The 14,236-nt window shown below is 37.5% G+C and overlaps 1 protein-coding gene across 6 annotated transcripts in view; it reads right to left on the bottom strand.

The window, feature by feature from the left end:
- LOC127847009 (carnosine synthase 1-like) overlaps positions 1 to 14,236 on the bottom strand; it is a 48,385-nt gene that overhangs the window by 1,966 nt on the left and 32,183 nt on the right. For 4 of the 6 annotated variants that reach the window (XM_052378492.1, XM_052378498.1, XM_052378497.1 and 1 more), the window contains exons 11-17: positions 12,084 to 12,294; positions 9,448 to 9,608; positions 9,051 to 9,103; positions 8,647 to 8,863; positions 6,094 to 6,256; positions 5,021 to 5,304; positions 2,891 to 2,977 (exon numbers count right to left, since the gene is read on the bottom strand). In XM_052378492.1, the coding sequence (XP_052234452.1) occupies positions 2,891 to 2,977; positions 5,021 to 5,304; positions 6,094 to 6,256; positions 8,647 to 8,863; positions 9,051 to 9,103; positions 9,448 to 9,608; positions 12,084 to 12,294 (1,176 nt within the window). Of the gene's footprint in view, positions 1 to 2,890; positions 2,978 to 5,020; positions 5,305 to 6,093; positions 6,257 to 8,646; positions 8,864 to 9,050; positions 9,104 to 9,255; positions 9,309 to 9,394; positions 9,609 to 12,083; positions 12,295 to 14,236 lie in introns of all 6 variants that reach the window. The other 2 variants (XM_052378495.1, XM_052378493.1) reach the window with 2 other exon arrangements.

Genomic DNA, 14,236 nt, shown 5'->3' on the forward strand with positions numbered 1-14,236 from the left:
TTTCAAATTTTTAACAGAATTTCATTTATATCACCAGGGTTAGTTAACCTATTCAAACTTCCTGTGTAAGCTTGTTTAAAAGTACCAATTGCACATTCTAAAGCCAATAACTTACGCCAGCTCGACTTGAATAGAAGGAAAAAGAATGGCCATAAAAACAATTCCATGGCCTATACCCACACTAGTTATGTTGATGGGCCTGTAATCAAACCCCCAATCCTGATTTGAAGCACAGTGCTTTTGCAACCAAGATATCTTGTCATAGTGTTGGCAACTCAGTGTCAGTGAGTCATTTGCAGTCATGGAAACTACGGCTCTTACAACCAAGATATCTTGTCATAGTGTTGGCAACTCAGTGTCAGTTAGTGATTTGCAGTCATGGAAACTATGGCTCTTACAACCAAGATATCTCGTCATAGTGTTGGCAACTCAGTGTCAGTGAGTCATTCACAGTCATGGAAACTACGGCTCTTACAACCAAGATATCTCTTCATAGTGTTGGCAACACTGTGTCAGTGAGTCATTTGCAGTCATGGAAACTACGGCTCTTACAACCAAATATCTTGTCATAGTGTTGGCAACACAGTGTCAGTGAGTCATTCACAGTCATGGAAACTATGGCTCTTACAACCAAGATATCTTGTCATAGTGTTGGCAACTCAGTGTCAGTGAGTCATTTGCAGTCATGGAAACTACGGCTCTTACAACCAAGATATCTCGTCATAGTGTTGGCAACTCAGTGTCAGTTAGTGATTTGCAGTCATGGAAACTACGGCTCTTACAACCAAGATATCTCGTCATAGTGTTGGAAACTCAGTGTCAGTGAGTCATTAGTAGTCATGGAAACTACGGCTCTTACAACCAAGATATCTCGTCATAGTGTTGGCAACTCAGTGTCAGTTAGTCATTTGCAGTCATGGAAACTACGACTCTTACAACCAAGATATCTCGTCATAGTGTTGGCAACTCAGTGTCAGTTAGTCATTTGCAGTCATGGAAACTACGGCTCTTACAACCAAGATATCTCGTCATAGTGTTGGCAACACAGTGTCAGTGAGTCATTTGCATTCATGGAAACTACGACTCTTACAACCAAGATATCTCGTCATAGTGTTGGCAACTCAGTGTCAGTTAGTCATTTGCAGTCATGGAAACTACGGCTCTTACAACCAAGATATCTCGTCATAGTGTTGGCAACTCAGTGTCAGTAAGTCATTCACAGTCATGGAAACTATGGCTCTTACAACCAATATCTCGTCATAGTGTTGGCAACACAGTGTCAGTGAGTCATTTGCAGTCATGGAAACTATGGCTCTTTCAACCAAAATATCTTGTCATAGTGTTGGCAACACAGTGTCCGTGAGTCATTTGCAGTCATGGAAACTATGGCTCTTACAACCAAGATATCTTGTCATAGTGTTGGCAACTCGGTTTCAGTGAGTCATTCACAGTCATGGAAACTACGGCTCTTACAACCAAGATATCTCGTCATAGTGTTGGCAACTCAGTGTCAGTGAGTCATTTGCATTCATGGAAACTACAGCTCTTACAACCAAGATATCTCGTCATAGTGTTAGCAACTCAGTGTCAGTGAGTCATTCACAGTCATGGAAACTATGGCTCTTACAGCCAAGATATCTCGTCATAGTGTTGGCAACTCAGTGTCAGTGAGTCATTCACAGTCATGGAAACTATGGCTCTTACAGCCTGGATATCTCGTCATAGTGTTGGCAACTCAGTGTCAGTAAGTCATTAACAGTCATGGAAACTATGGCTCTTACAACCAAGATATCTCGTCATAGTGTTGGCAACACAGTGTCAGTGATTCATTTGCAGTCATGGAAACTATGGCTCTTTCAACCAAGATATCTTGTCATAGTGTTGGCAACACAGTGTCAGTGAGTCATTTGCAGTCATGGAAACTATGGCTCTTACAACCAAGATATCTTGTCATAGTGTTGGCAACTCAGTTTCAGTGAGTCATTCACAGTCATGGAAACTACGGCTCTTACAACCAAGATATCTCGTCATAGTGTTGGCAACTCAGTGTCAGTGAGTCATTTGCATTCATGGAAACTACAGCTCTTACAACCAAGATATCTCGTCATAGTGTTAGCAACTCAGTGTCAGCGAGTCATTCACAGTCATGGAAACTACGGCTCTTACAGCCAAGATATCTTGTCATAGTGTTGGCAACTCAGTGTCAGTGAGTCATTCACAGTCACGGAAACTACGACTCTTACAACCAAAATATCTTGTCATAGTGTTGGCAACTAAGTGTCAGTGAGTCATTCACTGTCATGGAAACTACAGCTTTGAAACATGGTGATTCATTCACACATGCACAACTTTTAAAACAATGTTTAAGCATTTCCCTGACCTAAAAGATAGCAATAGAGTTCTGTTGTCACATATCATTCAACATTTGTCACAAGAAATTTTAAAATCTTGAAATGCATTCATATATGAAAAACAAATGCTGACAGATAATTTTTATCAAGATTGCAGCTAGTCGGCCAAATTAAACTATAAAATGTTACACAGTAATCCCCATGATTTAGCTTAGCAGTATACAATTAAATGGAGATGTGTCAACAAGTGAAAGTAGTGCACTTCACAAAACAGCTGCCAGTCAAGCAAATAGAATTAAAGATGCCGGCAACTAAGCCATGTTCAAATGTGTCTAAATCCACATAATTAACAAGGCCTGTAAGATTTTTTTAATCTATGGACAGTAGTCTCTTAGATCATCCTAAATAAATTCTTGATCTCTCAAATCTACTGACCGAGTTTGTTATATATATATTTTATTATTAAAAATTAAATTAATAACTAACTCTAGCAAGTAACATTTACAGAACATACATTATAAGTTGTTATCAAGCCTCACCTATCTCCGTACAGCACTGGTAGGCGGCAGTGACCAACTGGGCCTGTTTGTCAACAGGCAACGATGATGGCATCAAGGAGGATGTCTCTGTAGAGGAAACATAACAAGATATGTGTTTGTCAGAAACACTATGTCCCCTTTTGTGCCGCTTTGAAGCTATATATTTGACCTTTGACCTTGAAGGATGACCTTGAGCTTGACCTTTCACCATTCAAAATGTGCAGCTCCATGAGATACACATGCAAGCCAAATATCAAGTTGCTATATTCAATATAGCAAAAGTTATTGCAAAATGATAAAGTTGGCGCAAACCAACAGACCAACCAACAGACAGGGCAAAAACAATATGTCCCCCACTCTAGTGGTGGGGGACATAAAAATATATAATATATAATATATATGAGCCTCACTCTGGGAAAACAGGGCTTAATGCATGTGCGTAAAGTGTCGTCCCAGATAAACATATGCAGGCGGCTTAAACTGGATATTCATCAAAAAGACTCTCTCAAAATAAAAACTACAATAAAAGCGTAAAGTAGAATCACTGAATAGCTTGAAAGAATGCTCAGGCTAATGTGGGATGACACAGATGGACTCATATCGGTCAAATACTGTTATGGCATTAACTTAAATTATGCAGACAGGTTAGAAACTAACTTTTTGGTCATGGTTTCCCACCATTTATTAGCCAATATTTGTAGTCTTGAACAGAGGACTTTCCTAAGAGGGCCATCACAGATTGTGGGGGTCATTTGCTTGTGGGCCCCATGATAATATTTATTCCTGTTGACATTTGATTTGGGGAAACAGCATTTGACAAAGCAGGATTTTTTTTTAATAAAACGTTACGATTTAGAGCTATAATGAACCTGCACAAACAATCTGGTGAGAAATTTGTCAGTTATCAAAGACCTTATATGTAAGACCAACATCATTGATAGGAGTATATAACAGTTTGCAGATTTGAGAGGCATTCCACTATTGACGTCACATGCTGTCATTTGGTAACACTGTTATAAGATTATCAAACACTTCTGCATTTTTATAGGTTCTACTGTTATTTCAATTGGAAATACATAATTATTTGCTAGGTAATATTTTGTTATGAAAAAAGCTTTAAATACATATAAAAGTCATAAAACAACAAGAGATTTGTTTGTCAGAAACACAATGCCCCCTATTGCGGTGCTTTAAAGCCATCAATTTGACCTTTGACCTTGAAGGATGACCTTGACTTTTCACCACTCAAAATGTGCAGCTCCTTGAGATACACATGCATGCCAAATATGAAGTTGCTATCTTCAATATTGCAAAAGTTATAAAACTTTAACCAAGGTTAAAGTTCTGTGACACACACATACAATGACTGACACAATGACAAACAGACAGACAGACAGACAGGCCAAAAACAATATACCCCTGATCTTTCGATCCGGAGGCATAAAAATATAAATCCCCCCTCAAAAAAATTTCCTGTTTCATGTATCGTGTGAGGATGAAAATATAATATAGAATGTAATGCAAACTTTAATGCCATAAGTGCTATGAGTTGTTGTTTTTTTTGGTTTCCTCTTTGATTGATAATTTAATAAACTTACCATTAAATAAATTATCAACTTTAATATTAACTTATTAAAATTATTGAGTTGAAAATTGATTGAAATTTTAATTGATTTTACATTCATATCACAAGTACGATAATGGATTTGGCTGAATTCATCATCTACATTTTGTTCTTAAAGCTGTCAAATGGTAAAAGAATAATGCAACTTCTTACACTATATATATCATTAAATAAAAACACATTACTTAATTCTTATTGATTTCTTCTGACTCCTCCTTAACCCAAGTCAAGGGAGAAGTGTTTTCTACATAAACTTTGACCAAAGACAAATGCCTGCTGTCTGTTACACACAATATAGCAACAACAACTTCTGTAGGTTTTGTCAATGTCTTCCCTCTTTCAATATATCACTTACCATTCCTGTACAAGACGTCAAGACATTTGGGGCGATTGTTGGTGATGAAAGATACAGCAACAAGCTTTTAAAATGACTACTTGACATTTAACTTCAAACAATAAAACACAAACCAATGCAAACAAGACACAGCAAACAGCAAAAAATGTACCTGTGTAAGACGGCCAGTTGGTGAGGCCATTGTCAGTGACAAAGGCGGCGATAAGCTTTCTCTCGAAGATAACGACGTCAATGTCGTGTTCTGACCCCTGCAGGTAGTCCATGAGGATCATCGAGTTGCTAAATCCCAGACCGATTCCGTGGTAGTCATCGTTGGTTCGCAGCGTGTTGATCAGGTATGCGTGCTGATTTTGTATGTCTTCTTCGCACTTCACCATATTAACTCCGACCGCACTGGAGGCGTACTCCAGCTTGAGAATGGCCGGAAAACTCACACTGAAAGTGAGAAGTAATATTTGGGTCTACATGGCTTTGATTGAAAAGCAGTGGCAAGGGAGGGAGAAGAATTATGTCAACAGTTTTGGGGTGATAAGATAGTTTATCTGGATGACAAATGGCTTTTCAAGACGAACAAACATAATCTTCAGTTCAGGATTTGTTAATCAGCATTTCATGTCTGTGTTTCACTTTGATAACACAGAAGACATTAACAGGAATTTTGATGTGCCTTAACCTTTTGAAAACCATTTAGCAACGAGTTTTGGTTTTGGACTTATATCCGTGATTGATATCAGCAATTCCCATTCAAATTTGTTTAAAGTTTGTCTATCACATAGATTTGGTGAGAGATGTGTGTTTTCTTGATAATCTGAATTTTGTTTCAGTATGAAGCCATTTGCAAACAAATCAGTAATCAAATAACCCACAAATTTTCAAACATCGGTTTTGATAGATTGGGAAATGACAGCAAATAACATCCCTCATTACAATAATGGTACAAGTGCAATATGCAGATATTGCTGCCAATTTGACATTCATAAAGGTTATAAAATCTTCCGTGGTTTCAGTCGTATCCCTTCATATCCAATTTACACAATCTCAAATATAACCCCTAGGAGTCACATCGACTGAAATAAGGGGATCTGCAGAAATTGCACACCCCTGAGACTAATTGACAAGTGCTTTATATGAACTGAGCAAGGGCTACCACTTATCTAATGATCGGAAATAGAACACAATAAACAAAGTGATGTACCTTAAATATTCAGTGGTACATGTACTAACCATTGAATAGCCTTTTCAATGTCTGCCTCACATGTTATACGTGCTGACCTACTGGCGAACATGTTAGTCACGGGCCAGTGTGGAATGTCTGCATTTCGGCCTCTCAAGTGGGCCTGGGTTCTACTCTTCGTTTTTGCTATGGAGGCAGCCTTGTATGTGTTGCCTGCAATCGCATGTGAATGTTGACTATTAACCCTTTCCCACTTTACTTAGAAGCAAATAAAAAAAACAAGACTATTGTCAAGCAATATAATTCCCCTACCGGCTCCACCATTGTCAGAAATTCCAACTTTTTCAGATTTAAAAAAATATATATTTGCTGCCATAGCAACCATAATTTTTTACATAGGAACAAAATGAAATGACGTGCATAATGTCCATATTGCCATCTATACATGTTCCAAGTTTCGTGAAAAAATATTAAGAACTTTAAAAGTTATCGCAGGATCCAGAAAACCACCATTTTCAGCAGTATTTCTAGTGTATTTGTTGCCATAGCAACCAGAATTTTAGATGTAGGTACAAAATGAAATGACGTGCATAATGTCCATATTGCCATCTATCCATGTTCCAAGTTTCATGAAAAAATATTAAGAACTTTTAAAGTTATCGCAGGATCCAGTGTGACAGACTCACAGAGCGAAAACCATAAGTCCCCTCCGGTGAAACTGGTAGGGGACTAAAAATTCCCACTTAGAAGCAAAGTGAAAATGGCTATGTGCAAAAAGCATTAAACCAGAACAGACTGCGAGTTACTGGCAGTCTGTTCAGGTTTTATGCTGTTTGCTGCTGATCAGTATCTAAGGGTTGGAAATAAAGCCTTTAAAACTTGAATTGAGTAATAAAGGTATTTAATTAAATTTAATTTTCTAAGGGACTACACATGCTATTAGTAGTAAAGGCTTAACACAATGGATTAAATGGGAGATGGGTAAATAATTACAACCTTGCTTTTCATTTTCGTTTCATCCTCCTTACTGTTTAACTTTTATTTCATGACACAAACAGCTGATGAATCACAAGGGCAAGTGTAGCATACACAAACAGCTGATGAATCACAAGGGCAAGTGTAGCATACACAAACAGCTGATGAATCACAAGGGCAAGTGTAGCATACATGACACAAACAGCTGATGAATCACAAGGGCAAGTGTAGCATACATGACACAAACAGCTGATGAATCACAAGGGCAAGTTTAGCATACATGACACAAACAGCTGATGAATCACAAGGGCAAGTGTAGCATACAACAAACAGCTGATGAATCACAAGGGCAAGTGTAGCATACAACAAACAGCTGATGAATCACAAGGGCAAGTTTAGCATACAACAAACAGCTGATGAATCACAAGGGCAAGTGTAGGATACAAATGATATGTTTTGCTTAAATAAAAAGCATATCACTGTTGGAAAAGGGTCCTCACTGTGGGAAGACCCCGCAGATCTGACAATAAACAGGGCCACCAGAGTACAAAATTAGGTCGCCCATACTTATTTTGTGGTTGCCCCAAATTTTTTACAGTAAAATGATAATGATTCTATGTTTTAAGCAATCAGTTGTTAATTTAACTACACTGCAGATCCATGGATCATGATCGCGATATAGCTTGCGATGTTCATGTATAGCACATCATTTGTTTAATATAATTTGTTAAAACAACACTATTGGCTTACCCCTTTAAATGAATTACATCTACGTTAAATTATCAAACTAATTTAGTTAAATGAATTTTGAATGGCAATTAAGGGTTATACGAACAGGTAACAATGTTAAGTCCCAAAAGCGAATCCAATTTTTTCTACACACAAGACACATGATGTAGTGAAATCAGCTGATGTGAAAGTTCAAACAATGCATGTATTTCGTGTGTAAGGAAAAAGGACATTACTTGATTACTAATGCCACAGTGAAAAGACGTTTCCATGGGAAGCACGTGCTATTAAGCTAATGATGTGATACTGTTTTAACTCCAGGGTGTTGAGCATTCAGGCATTGTGCTTGTTGCTCTATGAGTGAAGACACAGAGAAGGTGCCAAAACTGGGATTTAACAGGATTTATTTATAGAAAGGAATTTTATATTGATGAAAATTCGGTCACACAATCGGGCGAGTGTTTCAGAATTGAATTCACCTGAGGCTTAAAGTTAGTCGCCAATGCGAGCGGGCGACCGTAATTTTACACCCCTGATAGACAGCTTAATCGTATACAGTATGTCAAATGTTTATCAAGTACACAATGTATTAATTTAAAGCCACTGTCTAAAGTGTGAGCAGATAAAACAGGTTAGAATGTAACATGCAAATAACTTAGATAATATGGTATTACATTCATGCAATATTGCATACACTGTTTTCAAAAAATCTAAAACTTCATTTTACTGCTATAAAAAATACATTTTCATAAAACTTTACCTAAGAAAGCTTTTTCCAGCACTTGTAAATAAAACTAGCAGATCTATTATATGGTCTTACGTTTTACTTTTTTTTTTTACAACAACTAAATCGACAAAAAATAATTGTTTTACAGAAAGTTTTAATTTGTCAAACATGCCTTTAAGCTGCAGCAGTTCAGACACGAGGGCGGCCAAGGGTCCACAATCCTCCCAGAAGGTCAGACAACCCTCAACGCTGATGTTCTCGTCTCGGAGTATCTCAACGATTATGCTTGCATGCAGGCGGTCTTGTTTGTGGTCCTCTATGTCGATGCAGATGAAACGGTGTACCTGGTCTCGAGCAAAGTGCTCGGGGTTGGATTCCACAAGGACTATCTGAAATAAAAAGTCACCATGAAGCAGTAGATATGGTGTATGTCTAGCAACAAAAACATTAGGGGTTAAATTTCTTTAGTTTTCTCCCTAAGACACCAGGTACTGGATCTATCCAGAAATCCGACTACATAACTTTTAAATAACCCTAAAGAATTTGTACAATCTAGCTTGAATACATCACACTTACCTTGACTCCCATCTTCAATGCAGCAGGCCAGACAAACTTCTTGCTATAGCCTCCTGCCCTCTGGCTTACCTTCACTCCCATCTCCAATGCAACAGCCAGATTAACTTCTTGCTATAGCCTCCTGCCCTCTGGCTTACCTTCACTCCCATCTCCAATGCAACAGCCAGATTAACTTCTTGCTATAGCCTCCTGCCCTCTGGCTTACCTTCACTCCCATCTCCAATGCAGCAGGCCAGATTAACTTCTTGCTATAGCCTCCTGCCCTCTGGCTTACCTTCACTCCCATCTCCAATGCAGCAGGCCAGACAAACTTCTTGCTATAGACCTCCTGCCCTCTGGCTTACCTTCACTCCCATCTCCAATGAGGCAGGCCAGATAAACTTCTTGCTATAGCCACCAGCTCCAATCACAAGGATCATCTTATTTCGAAGCACGTAGTCCTGGGAACGCGTGAGCATGGTTCGCACCCACGGCCTAACGCATCGACCAAGCAATTCGTCAAACTTTGGCATGTCAAGATCTCTTCGCTCGTACTGATTCGAGTTGTCACTACAGACTCTTCAAAAGAAAGCAACATGGGATAATCATTTTTTCAAAGGTTACGTTTTTCAAACTAAAGTATTTAAGAAACGCCAAAAGTAAGTATTTCAAACTAGAGTACTTAAGAGACGCCAAGAGGACCAAACATAAGGGGCTCATCTGAGATCCAAAATACTTTGTCTGTTCTGAGCTTGTATTGTTTTAATAGCCACATAAGGAAGATTGCCACCCAACACCCAGCGGCTCCTGTCACTAGTTAACCATTTTTTAATACAGCTTAACTATCATTCCATTTTTTTATACGGCTTAGCTATCATTCCATTTTTTAATATGCCTTAACTATCATTCCTTTTTTAAATACTGCTTAACTATCATTCCATTTTTGAATACTGCTTAACTATCATTACATTTTTGAAAACAGCTTAACCATCATTCCATTTTTGAATACGGCAACTATCATTCCATTTTTTAATACAGCCTTGTTATCATTAGAAACAAATGTTCTGAGAAAGTTTCATTGTGATTGGCCTACAAAAGTGATACCCAGGGGTTGACAAGGTTTCGTACCAGCTATATAAGGTGACCTGTCCCACCCACTAGCACCTTTTTATTTCAACAGAGGAGAACCATTTTCAAACTTGGCCCAGATATCATCTGTTACACTATTTCAAGATGACAGGGCAAACAACTTGATTTCTAGGATTTCACAATTTAGATAGACCGGACCCATTTTTTAATTCAGCATCATTCAAACTAATTTTTTGCGCAATGTTTATGTTGACAACACATGACAAACAAAAACAATCAGCTCAACTTAAATTGTCAATTAACCAGCAGAAAACTATAACAGATTTCAAATCTCGTTTTTTTTTTTGGTCAGAGTTGTTTGTTGAATAATTGTTTTATTATTATTTGTGACATGACAACGTGAAAAGTGTAAAGCAATTACAATAATATAACAGTACAATTATTAACAAGGACATAACCATACTTTTGTTTTATATTATATTAACATTTTAACGTCGTAAAACTGGCATACATATTATAAGTTAATTGATGTTAGATGTTAAAGAACTTTAAAGTTCATACAAACTTTCAAACATATTTTTTTTTAAATTACAGTCAAACCTGAATTCAGCGGTCAGTCAATGATCAAAGTGACCGTTGTCCACAGGTGACCGTTGAATTCGGATCACAATTTTAAGAAGGTTGGTCAGTTGGTAGTATTACTACGTCGTTACCCCACCCAGTCGTTTGCATACAGTGTAAAACAAATGCTCATTGCATTAACAAAGCATAATAACAGCATTAACTTATGCATGTACATTGAATAATAGAGAATAATATCTTTTAGATTGATTTAATTTCATATTGTTAAATTAAACAATGACTTTATCAACGCTGGTATAATTGTTTTCTCATGCATCTCATTCATTCAGTAAATAAAGCTTGTCACGTTCCGTTGACGTCACGTCCGTAAAAGTCTAAAAAGCGGATTCGGTGTCATAAACCGATAGTACGGTGTAATTGTACCGTTCTAATTCAAAGAAATAGTGGTCATTTAATTTAGCGATAATAACTTTCAACAAGTCATAAACTCTGATATATTTCCTTTTGAAGATACCCCCACAATTATCCCCGGAAAAGAAACCTTCTCAACACCTTATAATTTGTTTACTCGCAGCGGGCCGCTTTTATAATATCATAGACAATTACCGCTTTCAGACGCTTTAAACGCAAAATAGACGGACAAATAATGTGCTGTGTTTTTAATTTTCGCGACTCGAGACGACTGACGCGTGACAGTTGATTTCAGGTCAAACATGAATTTCGGAGTGGAATATAGTGGCCGTTGGCCGTTATGATCAGGTGGCCGTTAAATTCAAGTGTTATATAGAGTGTTTTTCGTCGGGGGGATTCCAGACTGACGGTTGTCTGCAGGTGACCGGTAAATTCAGGTGGCCGTTAGGTCAGTTTCAACTGTATACTTATTTTGGGATGTTCAAATATATTTGAATACACAATTGGATGTTTTACAACAAGTAATCTTAGTACATATCTTTTAACTTGTATGTAAGTACATATCTTTTAACTTGTATGTTGTTAAAACTAAATAATAAGCATTTAACATTAAATATTCGGTTTTTGAAATGGACAATTTTCTGATACAAAATTCAGATAAAAACAGGGGTGCAAATGGCAGACCGCATAACTAATTTATGATCCAGCCCATTAACTTGAATGTCTGTATTAATCTTTATGTTTAAAAAGGAACAAACCAGTAAATACAGTAATTTTTAACATAAGATAATAAAAATGCACAACCTTAAATTATAAAGCACAATTCTTACAGGCTTGAATGTTGCATATTTGAAATATTAGTATCTTCAGACAGAATGACAGAGAGACCAACAGAAGCCCATGGTAGTTCGAGTATAATACCATATTTTTTGGTACAGGGGTAATAATAAACTAACAACAATAAACCATTACCTTGTATTCTCTCTCGTGTAGTATTCCCCAAATCTGTGCTCGGACAGCTGGTACACCGGATTCATGACCTGGCCGTTGAGAACTGTACATCGGTGGGCCAAGCTCGCAATGAACTCGAAGATCTGACAGTTTATGGTGCAGTCATGACTGTTCACCTCGATCGCTACAGGTGATATCTGGCCGTTCTTCTCCGTAAGGAAGAAATCAATCCCTATTGTTAACAAGACGCAAATCATATGAGCTGCGTTCTGAGAAAACTGGGCTTAATGCATGTGCGTAGTGTCGTCCCAGATTAGTCTGTGCAGTCCGCACAGGCTAATCAGGGACGACACTTTCCGTAATTTCCATACTTTAAGTAATCCTTTGTATACTTGAACACTTTATATAACTTCTGATATGGTGATCCAGCTGTTTGATTTAGCTGTTTTTGTAAAGAATCCCACAATATTATAGCAACTAGATCAGTATTTTACAGCCTTTATATAAATTGTTGAAAGCCCCATTAATACTCAAAATCCATGAATGCAGACCTGTTTACCCTACCAATCGCTTCTCAGTAGTATGGAAGGCATCTCTCAGTAGTTTTGGGCTGTTGTCAGTAGTTTTAACGTTTTCAATCATTTTAAGCATTAAAACACCATGACTGGGTCACAGATCAGTTTAATGGTAAATAAAGCATTAGATGAATTTACTTGCTAATCATTTAATCTGTTAAGTGATTTTTTTTTGCTTTTATTTGTTACAGCCTCTGCCATTTGGATTGGGAAAATTATCGTGATAAACCATGAAATTGGATAAAATAGCGCGATAAACCATGAAATTGGGAAACATTAAGCATTATAAATATGATTATAAGTAACAGAATTAAAATTGTTTTTAAGTGCATGTTTGACAGCATTTTTATATTATAAAGTGCTGCTTTAACGTCTTCTTACAATGAAGACAATTTTTAGTTAATATCCATCCACATGCATATTAAACTTGCAATAATCTATAGATTCTTAAATACACCATTTGATCATAAGCTCTTTAAGAGTAGCTATTAATTTGATTCAGTATTTTTTTAAATTAAATATCATAAGGGGAAAACATAAACAACAAGGGCTGTTTGTAAAACATGCATGCCCCCCATATGGGCTGTCAGTTGTAGTGGCAGCCATTGTGTGAATACGTTTTTTGTCACAGTGACCTTGACCTTTGACCTAATGTAGATATCATCCGGAAACCATTGTACTCTTTTGAGTCACTGTGACCTTTGACCTAGTGACCTAAAAATCAATAGGAGTCATCTGCCAGTCATGATCAATGTACCTATGAAGTTTCATGATTCTAGGTGTAAGCATTCTTGAGTTATCATCCGGAAACCATTTTACTATTTCGAGTCACTGTGACCTTGACCTTTGACCTTGTGACCTAACAAGAGCTGTCAGAGGACAGCGCGCTCGACTATTCGAGTGCTTGACAGTATAACGTAAGCCATCATGGGGAAAATGTTCATATTCAATAATTTATTAGACGATCTTTCAAAAATAAACAAGGGACAAAATTGTCACAAAACCAGGTTTTCATTGTGAAAAAAAATCTGATAAAGGGAGACAACTCAAACTGAACTTTTGAAATGAACAAACAAAATTAACCCCCTTTGTAAGTTTGTTTTAAAATAAATCTATTTTTAGTCGTGGCGACCTTGACATTGGAGATATTGACGTGATTCTTTCGTAAGACACACCGTCCCATGATGGTGAACAAATGTGCCAAATGATTTTAAAATCTCACAATGAACGACAAAGTAATGGCCCGGACAAGCTTGTTCCGCCCGCCCGCCAGCCAGCCCGCCCGCACTCGCCAATCTAATAACCAGTTTTTTCCATCGGAAAACCTGGTTAAAAAAGGAAAAAAATAAAAAATTTTTGGGGGGGGGGGGTAGGGGGGGGGGGGGGTAGGGTGGTGAGAGGGGGGTATAATGTGGGGTGTGGTAATTTATTAGATGTTTAAAAAAAATATTTATTTTTTTTTGGGGGGGGGGGGGGTAGAGGGGTGAGAGGGGTGTTTAATGTGGGGTGTGGTAATTAATTAGATGTTTAAAAAAAATTAAAAAATTTGGGGTGGGTGGGGGGGGGTAGGGGGGGAGTATAATGTGGGGTGTGGTAATT

The sequence above is a fragment of the Dreissena polymorpha genome, chromosome 10 (genome assembly GCF_020536995.1).
Source record: "Dreissena polymorpha isolate Duluth1 chromosome 10, UMN_Dpol_1.0, whole genome shotgun sequence".
Classification (NCBI taxonomy): domain Eukaryota; kingdom Metazoa; phylum Mollusca; class Bivalvia; order Myida; family Dreissenidae; genus Dreissena; species Dreissena polymorpha.